This window comes from Bos javanicus, chromosome 10 (genome assembly GCF_032452875.1).
Source record: "Bos javanicus breed banteng chromosome 10, ARS-OSU_banteng_1.0, whole genome shotgun sequence".
NCBI classification, from domain to species: domain Eukaryota; kingdom Metazoa; phylum Chordata; class Mammalia; order Artiodactyla; family Bovidae; genus Bos; species Bos javanicus.
The window spans coordinates 932,619-950,318 of NC_083877.1; the positions used below are offsets into that span (position 1 = coordinate 932,619).

Sequence of the window (17,700 nt, forward strand, 5' to 3'; positions counted from 1 at the left end):
GTGCTAAGGCCCACAGCGCATGTAATTTCCTGGGTTACATTCCCTGATCATTATGACTAATGCCCTAATTAGGTGTGCTTGCTTTTAGCACGCACATTCTGTTGGTGCTTGCTTTGTGAAGGAAATGTTGGTCTTAGGCCTAATTACATATTGTGGTTTAGAATAAGTTTCCTCCTCGAACTTGAGATACTGAAGCACAAGACTGCACTTGATTGTGACTAGCAAAGGAGAAAAAACCAGTTTCCCTTCATTGAGTATTCTCTCCAGCTCTGGAGGACAGTCTTAAGGACAGCATAGTCTCATGGTGTCACACTCTGTGCCAGGGCTCAGTGACTGCTTGGGGCCACAGAGTGACCCCCCAAAGCCACTGTGAGTCTCTGGGAAGTTACCTACGCTCTCTGTGCCTCAGTTTACTCTGCTATGAAATGGGGATAATAATAGTGCCCAGTGCGGGAACACTATGTAATCCTCATGAATTATCTAAGCACTTGACTAACGCATGGCACATAGAAACTGCTCAAAAACTACCCATAATTGTTTGGGGTGAAGTCCAGAGTTACCTGTTTAGTAGTCTGGAAAGATTAACACCATACCACCTTTTTTCCCTAAGAATCCATATAGATTTGAATTCATAGATGGACATTGAATAACTGCAGAGACACCCACAGATACACATACATACATTGTACTCAAAACTTTTATTCTGATCGCATTTATTATCATGTAAGTTCTGTAGTTAATACAATTTTATATCAATGTATATGTTTATATTTTAATTACCTCCAAATAAAAATATATTAGGGAACTTGTATGTCTTCTTCAACTGGCAATTCCCAGTTTGTATATGTACCCATGAATTAGATTTATTTCTGTTTATTCCAAGACAGTTGTGGGTGTCAGAATCTGCTCAAGGCCGTTGAGTGCCAGTTTGCTGGATTTTACATGCTGGATGACTTCTGCCTACCATGACCCAGTGTATTTCATTTCCCCGAGGAGGAATCTGTCTTTTGTGGCTGGTTGTCTTCTCCTCGTGCTGTACAGCTCTGAGGAATGGCTGAGGTTTGGTCAGTTCCATCCTTGTGGTTCCACGTGATGACATGGCTGGTTTGCCGTTGTTGTCTTTCTGGCCACTCGGAATCCACAGTTCATCAAAGTTGCCTGGAAAGCAGGTGGTTGTTTTTTTTCCACTGCCCACATTCACTGTATAGAATTTGAACTGATCAGATCAATAGGATTGGTGCTTACCCCCTTGCCTGTAATTAAACAGAGTGCTCTTGGTAGATTTTTTGAGCCTTGTACATGATTTAATTAAATTAGACCTTTAATGTCAGTGAGCAGATTGGGCTACTTGGCAGAGCAGTAACTAAGGAACAATAGGCAGACAATTTTTATTATTGGTCCCAGCTCATTATTAAATGAGATAATCCTTTATTTCTGCATGCTCTGTAATAGAACCACTCATTTCCTCATGCATAAAGAAATGAGTTTAATTTAGGCAAAGTAAAATTAATTACTCTAGAAAGGGAAGCACTTGGCTTTTCATTCATTTATTAATTTTGTAAACATGACTGGTCTTCTCCTCTGTGCTGGGCAGAGGGAATATACTGATGAACGGGATACAGACGCTGGCCTTGGGGATGTTTGGCAGACAGGCAAGTAAACAGGTCTTTACAATAGTTGTTGTTGAGTCACTAAGTCGTGTCCAACTCTGCAGCCCCATGGACTGCAGCATGCCAGGCTTCCTTGTCCTTCACTATCTCCCGGAGTTTGCTCAAACTCAAGTCCATTGAGTCAATGATACCGTCCAACCGTCTCATCCTCTGTCTCCCTTTTCTGCCCCTGCCTTCAGTCTTTCCCAGCATCAGGGTCTTTTCCAATGACTCAGCTCTTCACATCAGGTGGTCAAAGTATTGAGCTTCAGCATCAGCCCTTCCAACAAGTATTCAGGGTTGATTTCCTTTAGGAATGACTGGCTTGATCTCCTTGCAGACCAGGGACTCTCAAGAGTATTCTCCAGCACCACAATTTGAAAGCATCAGTTCTTTAACGCTCAGCTTTCTTTATAGTCCAACTCTCACATCCATACATGACTACTGGAAAAACCATAGCTTTGACTATGTGGACCTTTGTTGGCAAAGTAATGTGTCTGCTTTTTAATACACTGTCTAGGTTGGTCATGGCTTTCCTTCCTAGGAGCAAACATCTTTGAATTTCATGGCTGCAGTCACCATCCACCGTGATTTTGGAGGCCAGGAAAATAAAGTCTGTCACTGTTTCCACTTTTCCCCCTTGCATTTGCCATGAAGTGATGGGATTGGATACCATGATATTAGTTTTTTGAATGTTAGTTTTAACCCAGCTTTTTCACTCTCCTCTTTCAACTCATAAGAGGTTCTTTACTTTCTGCCATTAGAGTGGTGTTATCTTCATATATGAAGTTATTGACATGTCAGCTGAAAGGGAGCAGGAACACAGAAGACACCCTGAGAACTCATAGAAAGGATCAGCCTCTCTCAGTTACGTATTTTTTTTACCTAATTGTTTAGGTCAACTGCCATGTAACATAAATGGTCAGTGTGTTCCTCAGATAGTTCAGTAAAGCAAACTGGATGTGACCACAGGCTCATGAATCTGTGTCCCATTGAATCATAGCCTTGAATCTGAAACAGGTGACACACATTCCTTCTTCAGAACGTCCTGCAGTCAGTTATGTTTTATTATAGCAAAAATCGATTAATATAAATCAGAACCAGCCAAACTAAGAGACACATAGGTGACGTCTGAAAGAGGTCTGAAAACAAATCGTCCCGCTGTCTTCTTCCCCTGGAGTCCTAAAAGCTTTGCGCTGTGATGTGTGGCCACAGACAGAGGTTTGCCAACCAGGGAAGTTCAGCCAAACTTTAAAATCTAGGGTTCTTATTGGAGCTGAATTATGTAAACGTGATTGATTGAATCCTTGGCCTATGAACTCATTTCCCAGTTCCTTTTCCTGGAGGGGTATCAGGCTGATGCCTTTGGGTCGCCTTTGTGAGTCAGCAGGGGTGGCGCTGCACTGAACCCCTGTGGTCAGTCTCGTGCAGAAGGAGTCTTGTGAGTGTGGCAGTCCAGCACAGCCCTGCTCGGGCCCCTGTGCACACGCAGGTGTGGCCCTCATCCCCATGCTGTACTCAGCGTCCTCCTGTGTGAGCCCAAGACCCACGCCTAGAGCCGCCGGTTCCTGATCCTCTGGCGCCTGTTTCTGACTACTGAGCTGCTTCTGAACACCCAGTCGAATCCGCCTTCAGTATTCACCCAAGTTATGTCCAAGGGCACTTGGCAATCAGTGTTCATGCTTAAGGGGGCTAGAGAGAGAGGAGTCTAAATTAAATGAAAAAGCCTGCTGAGAAAGATTAATGACCTTAAAGGTTGACCATGTGTTTTATTATATCCTTCTTTATACTAATTAATTCATTTATAATATATACTTATTATTAGGCTGCCCGCCCCTACTGGGAGATAAGATGTAAAGCGTCAGGCTGAGGTGTCCAGAGCCTTGTCTGCCTCCAAAATGGCCATTCACTGCATCTCCCATTGTAGGCTACGTTGGGGCTTTCCTGGTGGCTCAGTCAGTAAAAAATTTCACCTGCAATGCAGGAGACCTGGGTTCGATCCCTGGGTTGGGAAGATCCCCTGGCAGAGGGCATGGCAACTCACTCCAATATTCTTGCCTGGAGAATCCCCGTGAACAGAGGACCCTGCGGGCTACAGTCCATAGGGTCGCGAAGAGTCAAACACGACTGAGCAACTAAGGACAGCACAGTAGGCTACATCAGTGTCGCTTTGGAATATTTAATGAAAAAATCAGTAACAGCGAAGATATTTCTGGAGGTGAAATTGTTGACACTTTTCAGAGGTTAAATAAAGATTCCTCTCCGTTTTGCCTTATTCGGCCTTAGATCTCACGTGACCTCTTCCCACTTTGTCTCCCCCTCTGTGATACTTTTTTTGTCTGGATATTGAAAATGCAGGACTGCAAAATAGTCCTTCATGTTTACTGTGAATTTTATTTAGATTATAGCAAATGCAGATCAATTTCATAATCGTTATGGGGGCAGGGGCAGGGGATAAGGACCTACCTGGATCAAAGGGAACTTGAACACTTTGACAGTGCTGTAGTTTATTTTTCTAACAGATGTATTCTTACAGTTATGTGTTGTTTAATATATATAGATACATAGAAGTAGAAGAGGAGCTAATACACTAAAATATTAAGAGGCCAAGCCTAGGCCATGAAAAGAGTCATATATTTTCTTTCTACTTTTCTTTAATTTTCAAATTGAAGAAACAAAAAGTAAAATATGAATTATGGAATGTGATCGGCATCTCCCAGCCTTAATAACTTGATATCCACACCGAAGCAGTTATTCTGTTTTGTCCTTGATGGAAATTTGTTCATATCTTACCTTTTCTATTTCCTCTTAGGAGTTTCTTTATATGAGGAAGAAGATGCCAATATTTGCTAAGTTCAAATTCATAAAATACTTATTTAAAAAAACAAAACAGCAACCCTGAGTTGAGAGGAGGCGATCTGGTCCAGTCTTCTCCTTCCACCTCAGTTTGGGGGTCCCAGCTGGCTCTTTTCTGAGTGACTGGAGAGGATAGGATACACAGTGGTAACAAAGTAGCCTCCCAAATGAGAAGCTTATTTCCTGCTTGCACTGCACATCCAGTGCAGGTCTGAAGAGGAGCACACAGCTCTGTTCCGTGTGTTCCCTCAGGAACCCAGGGTGATGGTAGCCTGTTCCCTAAAACATCACTTGAACAGACTCCTCCTCATCTGAATGCTTCTGTTCACAGCCCATGGACCAGAGCTAAACAGATGCTCCACCTCACCGGAGAGGGGCTGAGAAATAGGAAGGAGCCATGTGTTGAGCAGTAAATGTTCCTGGTGATTGATTTGCTTCGAGTGTGATACCAGGTAGACTTGGACGGGAATGCAGGTGCCAGAGAATCAGGCGGTTTCATGCATCCATCCTGGAGTGGCTCAGAACATGTGTGACAGCATCACTGGGAAACTCTTCCAAAGGATTGATGCTCGGGCCCTTCCATGAGCTATGAATCAATGAATGGGCTGTAGGACCCTCACACACTTCCCCGCTGTGATCCTAGCAGAACCCAGACAGTAAGCGGAAGGCGGTATCCTTCAGTCACCCGCTGTGTATGTTCCGAAAGCCTCTCCAGACATCTTTACCCGCTCCCCATAGGTGGAGTGAAAAGAGAGAGGACACCCCACAGCCTTTCTGGCACTTTCTATTCATGCCTCACCCGCTTCTCCAAGGGCCACAGTGTGGTGGTGAGGAGCCCTGCATCTGAGACAGGAATGGTTCCCACCCCTGTCTTCCACTCATCAAGGTCACATGAGTGTAAGAGGGGCTGCAGAGAGGGCTGTGCGTGTTCTAGAATCTGGGAGGACACAGGATCCCTGGGAATGCAGAGGCAAGGAGGCATTGCCCGGGGTGGGGGAGAACTTCCCGTGCTCATCTGTTGAAGAAAAATAGTTTTACAAGGTGCCACCTACCAATGCATTTTTTTTTTCAGTGCAATTTTGATTGTTTATCTTTAAGAACCTGTTAATAATACTGATAGTACTAACATTCTTTGACCGCTTTTAGACTAAACATACCCCTCTTGTACTAAAAATAGATACCTTTGAAGCAAAGCAGGATGGTAGAGCCTGAATTATAATGCTGAATATGTTTTGAGCATTTACTAGTGATGAGTGATGATGTATGCACATCTCATTTAACCTGCACCATAATTCTAGGAGAGGTACTATTATACCCTTCTTAGACATGAGAGGCCCGCGGAAGTTTAATGATCCTGGTCTGTGCTGACATTAACTCTCAGCATCAAAACTTAGGCTCTGGTAGCCTTGCAGTGGGATGAAGCATTCACTTTTCTATTGTTTGGACTCCTTTCCTATGTTCTGTCTGCTTTTCCCCATATCATCTCCTGCTTCTACCCAGACTGGAAGTAAAGCAGCCTCTCTTACATAACGTGGGTGGCAGACTCCTTAGGGTACGACACATCAGTGTCCCTGGTATCCCAAAACAAAACCAAGTGAAGACAAAACAAGTTTGTTTCATAGACAAGCTGTCTGTGCACATATTTATCTTGATGTGAGCCTGACAGAACATTTTTGGCAAAACTTGTCTCCCCTCTTTTCTGTACTTAGAGGAAGTTTTAAGAGAGATCCATGGCAGAGAACCCACAAAACTCTGATTTTCTCATGTCTTCTTTGAAAACAGTTTCTAAATGGGCTCTGTGCACACCTGGAAATTGTGCCATGGAAACTGTGCCATGGAAATTGTGAAGCAGTTTTTTTAGTTGTGGGTACCAGTGTTGACTTATCCCTCCCTGTCTCCCTCCTTCACCTCCACTCCAGTGAGGAAGTCCAGCTGTGTAAAGGCAAGCTCTTGGCTGTAAAGCAAGTAGCTGACAACATTTGTTTGAAAGCTGGTCAGAAATTAGGAAGACAGCCAAAGCACTGACCTTTTTCCCCAATGCAGCCACTTAGATAATCCGGTCCAGGTTCCTTCGTGGGCTTTCAGACAAAAGAAGAACGAGGTACACCCATCACCCTTCAGAGAACAGAAATGCAGCTGAGTTTGCTTTCCTCCTTATGTTCTATAATTTCTTCCTCTTCTGATTCAGCTGACTCAAAATTGCCCTGAACAATAAAATACTATTTTGCTGAAACAAATCACATTTGTAGGAATAAGTGTATATTTTCTATAAGTAAAGTCTGCTTTCTCATTTGCTTGAGGGCTCCAAAAAAGAAAAGTCTTATAAAATCTCCAGTGGGAGACAGTGGTTCTCTGCCAACACAGCCCCAAGCCCAGCCTCGAAGGGGCTGCTTTCTGAGGCCCCCCGTGCTCACCACCTCAAGCTCATTCAGTAGAACTTTTCCGGCTCAGCGGTTCTCAGCCATCTCCAGTGTACAAATCATCTGTCTCCACCAGCTCCATTACACAGCAAAATTATGAATTACAACCTAATTGCCTGAAATTACAGCTGCCCAGTGACCAGTGCTCCATACCATCAGCGGAACACAGACTTGTTCCTTTATGGCTAATAGCAATGCTTCTGCTCCTACTCAGGAGTCCAGTGCCACCTCTCCTTCCTGCCGTCACTCATCTGTGCCCCACGTTCTCAGCTGACTCCGTCAGAGGGCTTGGGCGTCTCTCTGAGCCCCTGCAGTCGTCCTGGGGGTGCACAGGCCCAGCAGCTGGCCCTGCTTGCAGCTGCCCTCACCTCCCTGTCGGCGACCTGCACCCTTTCAGGAAACCCACCACTGTGACGCCTCAACAGCTCCAGCCCGACTCTCCGTCCTCACCAACATCTGGCTGCTACAATCTCTTATGCCCCTGAGCGCCTAGCTTTATATTTACTTCCTTTCATTTGTTTGTTTTCATCTGGCCTGCAGGGCCCAGAGATAAGCTAATTACATCCCTCTGTTAAAGCAGACACATGGATCCTGAAAAGGCTTGCTTTTATTTACTGCTTTTCTCCCCGACTCTCTTTCCCTCGTTTTACGTGCGTCCTTATACACAGTGTTGTGTTTTCATTTACATCCGCTGTGCTGTGCTGCACATTTCTTTCTTTGTTTCTGACTTTAAGGTCTGCCCATGGTGCCACGTATGCATCAGGTCTAATGGCCTCCTGACATTTTGTAGTGTCCCCAGCACATTTACCATGCCCAACGTCCAGACCTCCCTCTACCACGAACAGTGCCCCGGGGCATAGGCCACGCGTGTGTCCTCTTTGTCCTGTGTGGGAATTTCCCTGGATACATGTCCAAGAGTGAGGTTGCAGAGTCCCCACACGCACCTCATGGCATGTGCGTGTGCTTGAAAGTGAACGTGTTAGTCACTCAGCCATGTCCCACTCTTTCTGACCCCATGGGCTGTAGCCCCCCAGGCTCCTCTGTCCATGGGGTTCTCCAGGCAAGAACACTGGGGTGGGTTGCCATTTCCTACTCCAGGGGATCTTCCTGACCCAGGAATCAAACCCCTGTCTCTTGTGTCTCCTGCTTTGGCAGGCGCGTTCTTTACCACTGCACCACTGGGAAAGCCCTTATATCCCTGACAGTTTTTGTGCTTATCATTTTTCCCTTTATCACATTCTTTTTTGCAATTTAGTTTTCTTGTTCCTGAAAAGCTTGTGTGTCCTTGGGAAGTTCTTTCAGCAAAGGTCTATAGGGGCTTAATTCTTAATCTTTGAGATTGTCTTTCTTTTTGCCCACACTCTTGACGATAGGTGTACAGTTTCCTGTTGTCGCTGAGACAGATTACCACAGTCAGTGACCTAAGATGACACGGATATATTATCTTCCGGTTCTGGAGGTCAAATGTCTGAAATGTGTCTTGCTCACTAAAATCAGTGAGGCATCAGGGCTGTGTTCCTTCTTGGTTCAGTTTCCTTGCCTTTTTCTATGATTCCTGCAAATTCCCTTCTGCCATGTGAGATAATTTATTCACAGATTTCCAGGATTTAGGTGTGGACATCTTTGGGGGCCATTACTCAGGCTGCTATAGTAGTCTAGCTACGTCTTGGGTTTTCAGGTGACAGTTTTATTTGGCAATATCCAAGATTGTATTGAGGCTGACACAGTGTCAGACACTGTTCCACGTGTTGAATATAGTAGTGAGTGAAGCAGACCAACATCCCCGCCCTCAGAGCTTAAGGTGTCTCTCCCACCAGGCAGCTTCAAGATTCCCTCTTTACCCTTTCCCTTCCACCTACATTTGCAGTGCAGTGTTTCTAGATATGCAGTTTTGTCCTCCTCTTCTTCCGGTTAGCACCAGCTGCATAACAAACCACCCCAAATATGGAGCCCCCAAAGAACAATCGTTTATGACTATCTGCATGTTTCTGGGGATGACTGGCCTCCAGTGGACAGTTCTCTCTTGGGCTCAGATGTGCTTGCAGTCAGAGGGTGGCCGTGGCCAGTCATCTTGAAGGCATGCTTCCTTTGTCTGGTGGGGAGGCTGACCATTGTCTGGACCTCAGCAGGGACTGTTGGTCAGAACACCCACAAGCATCCTCTCTGTGTGCCCTGGGCTTCCTCACAGCAGCATGTTTGGCTAGTAAGGGCCAGCACCCGGAGAGAGAGGTAGGCGAATTGCATTGCCTTTTCTAACCTACCCTTGGAAGTTACGTGGCATCACTGGCACAACTATCTGTTGATCAGATGCCGGCTCAGGCCAGGCGTGTGCAAGGAGAGGGGAACTGGAGTTGTTTTTGGTTGCCCTGGGTCTTTGTTGCTGCACTTGGGCTTCGTCTGGCTGTGGCAAGTGGGAGCTGCTCTTCGTTCCAGAGCGCGGGCTCTCATTTGTGGGCTCAGCAGTTGTGGCCCGCGGGCTTAGATGCTCCCGCATGTAGAATCTTCCCAGACCAGGGATCAAACCCATGTCCCCGCCACTGGCAGGCAGATTCGCATCTACTGTACCACAAGGGAAATCCTGGAGTCCACTTTTTGATGGAGGGACTATCAAAGCATTTGCAGACATATCTAAAAACTTCCACAGCTATCTAGCACCTGACATGATACTAAAGTCTCAGGACTACATCTGGAAAACTTACTTCTTTTCTTTTCGAATATTGTTTCTCTGTCATTTCCTGTGTTCTGTCCTCTGGAACTCTTTTGGAAGTGGGTTGGAGCCTCTCAATGACACTTGCATTTTTATGTCTATTTAGCTGCCCATGGTATGTTCTGAATTCTTTGTGCTGTGTTCCTGTTCACTATTTCTCTTTCCAATTTTATTGAAAAACACTCTTTTCCACTCTTCCCAGTCTAGAGCTTAACCTGATTTCACTTCATTGACTATATTTTCCATGGGTTTTTCTTTTTCATCTGCCTATTCTTGCTTGATATCTGCCTATTTTTATTTCACAATTTCCTATTCTGTACAAAAATTACTCCTTTTATCTCTTTACAGGCCCTAAAGGTGTTTATTGTGCTGTGGTTTACAGGTTGCTTTATTCTGATCTTGTCTCTGTTGGGTCCGTCTCCTGATTTAGCCTGTCTTGTCTCATCCTCCTGTCCCTGACGCCATTCTTCCATGTCAGTCAGCTCCACGGTCCTGGGCACCGTTGTGGGAGGCTTAAGTCTCTCCCAGTTCCCTGATGATATTGGGGAGTTTACCAGTTAGATTTTTGGGGAGGAGAGTGGTCTGACAAAATCCAGACCAGTTTCCACTGTCAAGATTTGTTGTTGTTGTTTAGTCACTAAGTCGTGTCCAGCTCTTTTGTGACCCTATGGACGGTCGCTCACCCAGCTCCTCTGTCCATGGGATTCTCCAGGCAAGGATACTGGAGTGGGTTGCCATTTCCTTCTCCAGGGGATCTTCCCAACCCAGGGATGGAAGCTTCATCTCCTTCTTTGTTGATGGGACCTTCACCACCGAGCCACCAGGGAGCAGTTCCCAGGATCGGGGGGCGGTGCACACAATGTGGAGCCAGAATAAGCCTGGACCCCACACTCTTGGGTCCCGAGGCTGAGGTGCTGGTTTCTCTGGTTTGACTCCCGCACAGCCTGGACTGCCTTCCAGCTTCCTGGGCAGTGCCCTCGGTCCGCTGTTCACAGAGGGACCTGGCAGGGAGCCTCCCAGCTGGATGCAGGAGCGTCCGCTCCAGCGGCCTAACCTGCCGCGGTCCTGGGTCCTCTCCCCGGGTCCTGGCACATTCACTCCATGCCCTGCTCACCCCTCCCCAGCTGCCTGAAGCACCAGCTCCCTCCTACCTCTCTAACCTTATTTTTCACTTCATTTCTGGCACCTGGAGATTTTACTGTCTGTCTTTGAACCCTGGCAGTGAATTTCTTTCTCACTGTTCGTTTTTATGCCGCATTTCTATACACTCTTAATAGGAAGCCTGCCTGTTTACTTTAGCCACAGCTGTCATACACTGGAAATTTTCATTGGTTCTGTATACAGTCACACCCCTCGTCCCCTGTTTGCAGCCCTGCTTCTCATTCTTGTCCTTTTAGTACCTGCCAAGACCACATCTAAGCTACCAACCTTGTGTACAACAGCTCCCCTTGTGCAGTTGATGGAATTGGGCTTTTTCCAGTCTGTCTTTCATCAGTGCTCTTCCTTGCACTCTGCCTTTAAGGAATGCGCCCAAGTCTTCTTTCTGCTAATGCCCCAAGCACATTCTCTTCACTGTTACAGCTTTTATTCCTTGCTGACATTTTCATGAAGTCTCCAGGGTTTGAAGAAAACAATGCATTGACTCAGTCTCCTGTCTAAAATCAAAGAGCTGAGTCTGCAGTGTGCTGTGTAAGCGTTTCTCCTTGCCTTCTCTTTCTCGCTCTTTGGGTTATAGGTCACCTTCCTTTCTCTTTTTTGACAGCTACTATCCCCTCCCTCTCTCCTATCAGAGCACCTTAACTCTAAGACAGACAAAAGCCATCAGATGGAAGCCGCCTCTTTTTTCATCCTCAACTGCAGTTCGCAAACACACCTTTCTTAGTACCTTCGTGTCCACAGTTGAGCCTTCAATCCAACCAGCTGTGTGGCCTCTCTCCGCCCACCTCCACACTTACACCTTATCCACACGCAGAAGCCCAGTTCTGATCCCTTTCTCTCAGATCACATTTCTACCATTGACTGAAATCCTTCACACGCCTGATGGTTTCCTCAAATGCAGTATGTCCAAAGTTGGCATCTTGTTTATCTCTGAAAACTCAGCTTCTTCTTATGTTTTCACCATTTTGCCAAGTACCGTGATACGCAGAGTCATTCCAGCCACAAGTTTGTCTATCTTTATCCTTTCTTAAATTGTTCTAGAACTGCATTGACCAATACAGTAACTACTCACCACGCACGACTATTTAACTTGGAGTTTAATTAAAATAGAATACAATTAAAATTAAAGTTCTTTGGGAACAGTAGGCACATTTCATGTGGCTTATGGCCACCGTAGTAGACAGTGAGGCTAGAGAACACACCCATTACTACAGGAAAGGAAGTTCTGTTGGATGGTGCTCTGGGGAGTGCTAGCCATTTTTGCTCCCGCTTCACTGACAGTGTTTGAGCCCTCATCATTGATCTCACATGCAGCTTTGACTCACTTCCTTTCTCTTCCTCATTCCAGTCCATTCTCTTCTCTCGTCAGATGATCTTATGAAGCCCTTTTTGCTCTTCGGGAAGTCATTGAGCGTTAAGAGTAGCGGAGGGCTGGCATTTTATTGTCATTTCCTTCCTTGAGCCTGTCAGAGCTGTTTTCCTCTTTATTCGCTTGTTAAACAGCTCCTCAACCTTCAAGATTGAAGGCCAGTGTTTCCCACTCCGGGAGGCAGAGTAATGCTTCTTTCACGTGCTGACACTTCTTGTCAGTGTCCCTTCTCGGAGCCCACGTCACGAGAAGTCTGGCTAGACTCTGAGCCCCTGAGACACAAGACTGTCCCCTTCACACTCCATCAGGATTCCAGGGCACGTGACAGACACACTCCTCTTCTGGGCCTCTAGAAGCAACCTGGCTACATACTCACTCTAGAAGAAGCGAGGAAATGGCCACTGAAATCATGTTCCATTGTCTGATGTTGAAGAGCTCCAGTGGGAAAGGCTATAAGGGTGTCGGCACACCTATCAGTTCCTAGCTTAGATGTGCTTTGATTTCTGGCTATCCCCAACTGCAAGGCACGTATTTCGTTGAGAGAAATATATTTTCTTTAATGAAATATCTTCAGTGAAAGATGAGTATATTAGGTGATGACCTCAAACTTGGTGACATAAAACAACAACAACGCATTCTCTCACCATTCTGGAGTCTGCAAAATCACGGTGTTGGCGAGGCTGCACTTCCTCCATGGGCTGTGGAGGAGAATCCTGTCTCACCTCTTCCGGCTTCTAGTAGCTCCCCCGGTGTCCTCTAATTTGTGGCCACTCTGCCTCCATCTGTACACGGCCTTCTCTGTGTTTCTGTGTCTCAAATCTCCCTCTCTTTTTTCTTATAAGTAGACTTAGGGCCTGCCCCAATTCCAGGAGGGTCTCATCTTGAGATCCTTGATGTAATTACATCTACAGAAACCATATTTCAAAATAAGGTCCCATTCATAGACTGGGGGTTTAGAACTTGGATGTGTCTTTTGGGTAAGGTACACAATTCAACTTACTGCAGTGGGTGAGAACAAAAGCAAGGATGCTAATAGCTGTGTCTCTCCCCTCTCCCAAGCCTTACGTAAGCTCACAGTCAGCAGATTGGCTTTAACCTTCATTTCTGTTCAGTTCAGTTTAGTTCAGTCGCTCAGTCATGTCCGACTCTTTGTGACCCCATGAATCGCAGCACTCCAGGCCTCCCTGTCCATCACCATCTCCCGGAGTTCACTCAAACTCATGTCCATCGAGTCAGTGATGCCATCCAGCCATCTTATCCTCTGTCATCCCCTTCTCCTCCTGCCCCCAATCCCTCCCAGCATCAGAGTCTTTTCCAATGAGTCAACTCTTCACATGAGGTGGCCAAAGTACTGGAGTTTCAGCTTTAGCATCATTCCTTCCAAAGAAACATGTATTCATCTAAATTAAGATCCCACTTCCCAAGCAAGAAAGGAAAAAGGGCTTTTTAACTCAACTAACTTCCATGAAGGCTCACTCCACTCCCTTCAGCTGGATATTTTTCACTGCCTAACAATTATCATTAAGTAATAAAGCATAGGCCAAAATAAACATGTTTATCATCCTTTAGTTTTCAAAGACATTCTCTTAGCCCAAAGCTTTTAATATGAAAATAAGTATTTAGACTCAGAATTTGAGGTGTGCATGCCCACGCACAAACACACCATGGAAAATGACCAGACGCTATGGTCTCTGTAGAGTGAGAAAGAACATGGGTACTTTTTTTGTCTTCATTTTCCACTGTCATTTAAATTTTCCACAATAGACATGTTGACTTTAGTGATTAGAAGAAGAAACATTTTTTATAACTTGAGTCGTTTTAATGATGTTTTTATAAAATGCCCAGGGCCATGCTTTACGTTTTAAGAAGAGAGATAAGTGGACCAGTTGGGATTCCTGGAACCCCAGACCACTGATTGTTTGGGGAGGGATTCAGACACTCTTAGGGCTTCCCTGAAGTTCAGTTAGTAAAGAATCCGCCTGCAATGCAGGAGACCCCAGTTCGATTCCTGGATCAGGAAGATCCCCTGGGGAAAGGGATAGGCTACCCACTCCAGAATTCTTGGGATTCCTTTGTGGCTCAGCTGGTAAAGAATCCGCCTGCAATGCAGAAGACCTGGGTTCAGTCCCTGGGTTGGGAAGATCCCCCTGGAGAAGGGAAAGGCTACCCACTCCAGTATTCTGGCCTGGAGAATTAATTCCATGGACTATACAGTCCATGGGGTCACAAAAAGTTGGACACAGCTGACCAACTTTCACTTCACTCCAGATACTCTTTAGATTCAGCAGTGGTGGTAACACTGTTGCTTATTCAGGACCTCATCAGACTTTCACAGCGGTAGAACCTGAAACCCGCCGGTGGTTTTCCCGGTGCCAGGAAGCTGGCCTGATGGAGAAACGCGTCCTGCCCTCGGCCGCGGGCACAGAGAGGCACAGTTGATCAGGACCATCCCACAATGAGCCCTGTAATCTCTCAGCAGCAGTCCCACTTGACTTTGACAGCGTGTGTTTTTCTGGTGTTTAGACGGCTTTGAGGGCAGCCCTGGGTGTGGTTCTTTATGGGGACGATGCACATTTCTGTTAACCCGCAGTTATTGGACGCCACCACAGAGCCAGCTATTGGGCACTTTTCAGCTGTTTCACCATTGAATGCAATTTGCTCCGAGGGAGTTTTCCTATCTTGGCTTCTCGTATGCTGATGAATTATTGAAATTTCAATTACTTTTGGTTCCCAATTTAGCAGGGTGGAGACATCCAAGATATTAAAGATGAAAAGCTCTCCAGTCGCTTTTAGACAACGGTTTGCCTGGAAGGCCTCAGGGCTGGCAGCCGGGTGGCTCTGCTCCGTGGTCTCTGAGATGTCAAGTGCCGTGAGGCCTTGGCCGCCCACAGGTCACTGCCGTCAGCCGGGTGCACCGGCGTTGCCTGGGCGCTTGTTGGACACGCAGACTCCTAGGTGTGGTCTCCACCTGCTGATCAGAATCTGCGGTGGGGCCTGGGCTCTGTGTCTTAACAAACCCTCTGGAACATTCTGGTGCACTGATAGGTTGGGAAACCCAGGTTTAGATGTCCTGGTGCTGATTCTTCCCATTAGGGTCTGGTGCCCACGTGTAAGGGCCCTTGGGTGCTGCGGTCAGTGTGCCCTTTAAGACTGACACCGTATACAGTGATCCAACTGTGATCCAGGTCATCGGAAAGACCGGTTTCTAATAATCATCTTCACTTGCTTGGAGCATTTCTCCCTTTGGATGTCAGTGAGCCATAACCATAGAGAAACAGAGTTGGGACATTTAAATTCTGTGCAGGTAGATGTGTGTTCTAAATGTAATTGAGGGGGCTCTGGGTCGCTCCACACTGAAGGGCTAATTAGGTATTCCTTCCTTCTGTCCCCGGGATAATCCCATCTCGAAGTCCCTTGGGAAAAAGCCATGGGTACCAACTCCCTCTCATCGCCATAGCCTCTCCTCCTTCCCAGAGCAGGTCTCTCTCCTACCCTGTGCATATTAATAATTTGCCATTCTTCAGACACAGCCTGTCATCCAAGCCGGTCTCCCCACTCCAGCCGCTCAGCCACTGCCTCACTCATCTCGTCCATTACAGCCCTGTCCACCTGGGAGGCTGTGCTCAAAGACAGTTCCGCAGTGACTTCAGGTGGAGTCACCTTCTTCCTCTTTCCTGCTTCCTGCACACCCACCCTGGATTGATGTTTATAGCATGAGCATGTGCTTGAAATGATCTCTGTCCTCTGAACTCCATGCAAGTACAAATTTCATCCTGGGTTCCATTTCTTGTGCCATGTGTACTGAGTGAGCGAACATCCCTTAAAGATGGCCCTTCTCCCTGTGTTGGAAGCTTCCAGCACCATAGAAAACATGTCCCCCTCCAGCTTGTGAAGCGCAGATGCTGGCCAGCCCGTGGCAGATCCAGTTAAGAACATCAGTGCCCTTTGTGCGGACTCAGCTGACTTCGGTTTTCAGGGAAGCTGGTTTCTTCGTGTAAATGAAAGCTTTGTCCTCCCCCACACTGGCCCTTCTGCTCTTTGGGCCGGGGGAGCCTGCCGCCATGTCTGAAGGTGTTGTCATTTCAGGTTCGAGAGCTTCAAACTCGCCTGCAGAGCGTGCAGGCCACGGGCCCCTCCAGCCCTGGCCGCCTCACTTCCGCCAACCGCCCCGTTAACCCCAGCACCGGAGAACTGAGCACGAGCAGCAGCAGCAATGACATCCCCATCGCCAAGGTGAGCTCCGGGGACACGGCCGTTATCGGGCAGCCCCAGCCTTTGTGCAGCAGGGCTGCTGTGCCAGCATGCAATTAGCTCAGCGGGCCCTGAGGGGCCTCCCAGGGTCCTGCGTAGGCCTCCCGTGCCCTCCCGTGCTGGAGCTGCAGGAAGAGATAACCCACTAATAGTTTTAAGTCTCTCTCGGCTGCAACCTAGATGCCAGCTCTCATTAATCAGCGGGCCAGAGCCTGTCCCAGCTGACACGTCGTTGTGGAGAGTGAGATGTTTTGTCACAAGGTGGGTAGAGAGTTGTTCTTGAGGATCATGGTTCAGCCCAGGAGGGGAACCCTGAGTAATGAACCAATGATCTACCTGCTCCCAGAACCGACAGCCCTGCCAGCAGAAAAATAGATGACAATGATGGGCAGGCCTAGCAGCTGTGAGAAGTAGCCCCTCCAATCTCAGCCACAGCCCCTGACCCCCTTCCTATGCTGAGTCCACCCCAGAGAGAGTGTTGACACGATTACATATCCTCTTCCTGGTAGCCCCGCCAGTCTCTGCAACAAGGTTGGTTGTCAGCCGTCAAGTTTATGAAGTCTCACCAGTGCTCCTCAGCCAGAAGCGATTTTTGTCCCAAGGGCTATTTGGCTATGTGGACACCTTTTCGATGGTCACACCTGGAGTACTGTGGCTAGAAGCCAAGGTGCTCATAGTGCACAGAACAGTCCCCCACAGCAAAGAATGTCCAACTCAAAATGTCAGTGGTACTAATGCTGAAAAACCATGAGTTAATAAGCAGGTGGCAGAAAAATCAGACACGTGAGTCGTTTTTAAGAACTGATGGCTTAGTTGCCAAGGTTCAAGAGTAGCCCTGTATAAACACAGTTTCAGTAGTTTATATGGGGAGTGGCGTGTGTTGTTTTTCGATCATTTGTTTTGTTTTGTTTGTTAAGATCGCCGAGAGGGTGAAGCTCTCCAAGACCAGGTCTGAATCTTCATCATCTGATCGGCCAGTCCTAGGCTCAGAGATCAGCAGCATCGGGGTGAGTGTTTATGAGTTGCAAAGGGACATGTCACATAGGAGAACTACACAATGGCTCGTCCACGACAGAAGCACTGCCCAGGGGCCTTCCAATAAACCGGGTGATTGTAATAGGAAATCATACTTGATTTCCTTCCAAAGGGTCAGGTTAAAATGCTTAGTGGTTCGCTGGTAGTGAATTACCCCTTCAGCTTTAAAGGGAGCTTTTTGTTTCTCTAGTTGAAACCATTCAGAAAGAAATGATTGAGGTCTTGTTACTGGCAATACAGATCAAAGTCTTGAAA

At 46.8% G+C, this 17,700-nt stretch overlaps 1 protein-coding gene and 1 long non-coding RNA gene across 3 annotated transcripts in view; one reads left to right on the plus strand and one right to left on the minus strand.

Annotated features, from left to right (window-relative positions):
- MCC (MCC regulator of WNT signaling pathway) overlaps nucleotides 1-17,700 on the plus strand; it is a 524,409-nt gene that overhangs the window by 452,705 nt on the left and 54,004 nt on the right. For both annotated transcript variants that reach the window (XM_061429887.1, XM_061429888.1), the window contains 2 exons: nucleotides 16,246-16,392; nucleotides 17,328-17,417. In XM_061429887.1, the coding sequence (XP_061285871.1) occupies nucleotides 16,246-16,392; nucleotides 17,328-17,417 (237 nt within the window). The remainder of the gene's footprint in view (nucleotides 1-16,245; nucleotides 16,393-17,327; nucleotides 17,418-17,700) is intronic.
- LOC133255511 (uncharacterized) lies at nucleotides 431-8,863 on the minus strand. The gene is made up of 3 exons (XR_009738952.1): nucleotides 7,332-8,863; nucleotides 6,532-6,620; nucleotides 431-3,341 (listed from the first exon to the last, which is right to left on the minus strand). It is a non-coding gene; the product is annotated as an uncharacterized LOC133255511 (long non-coding RNA).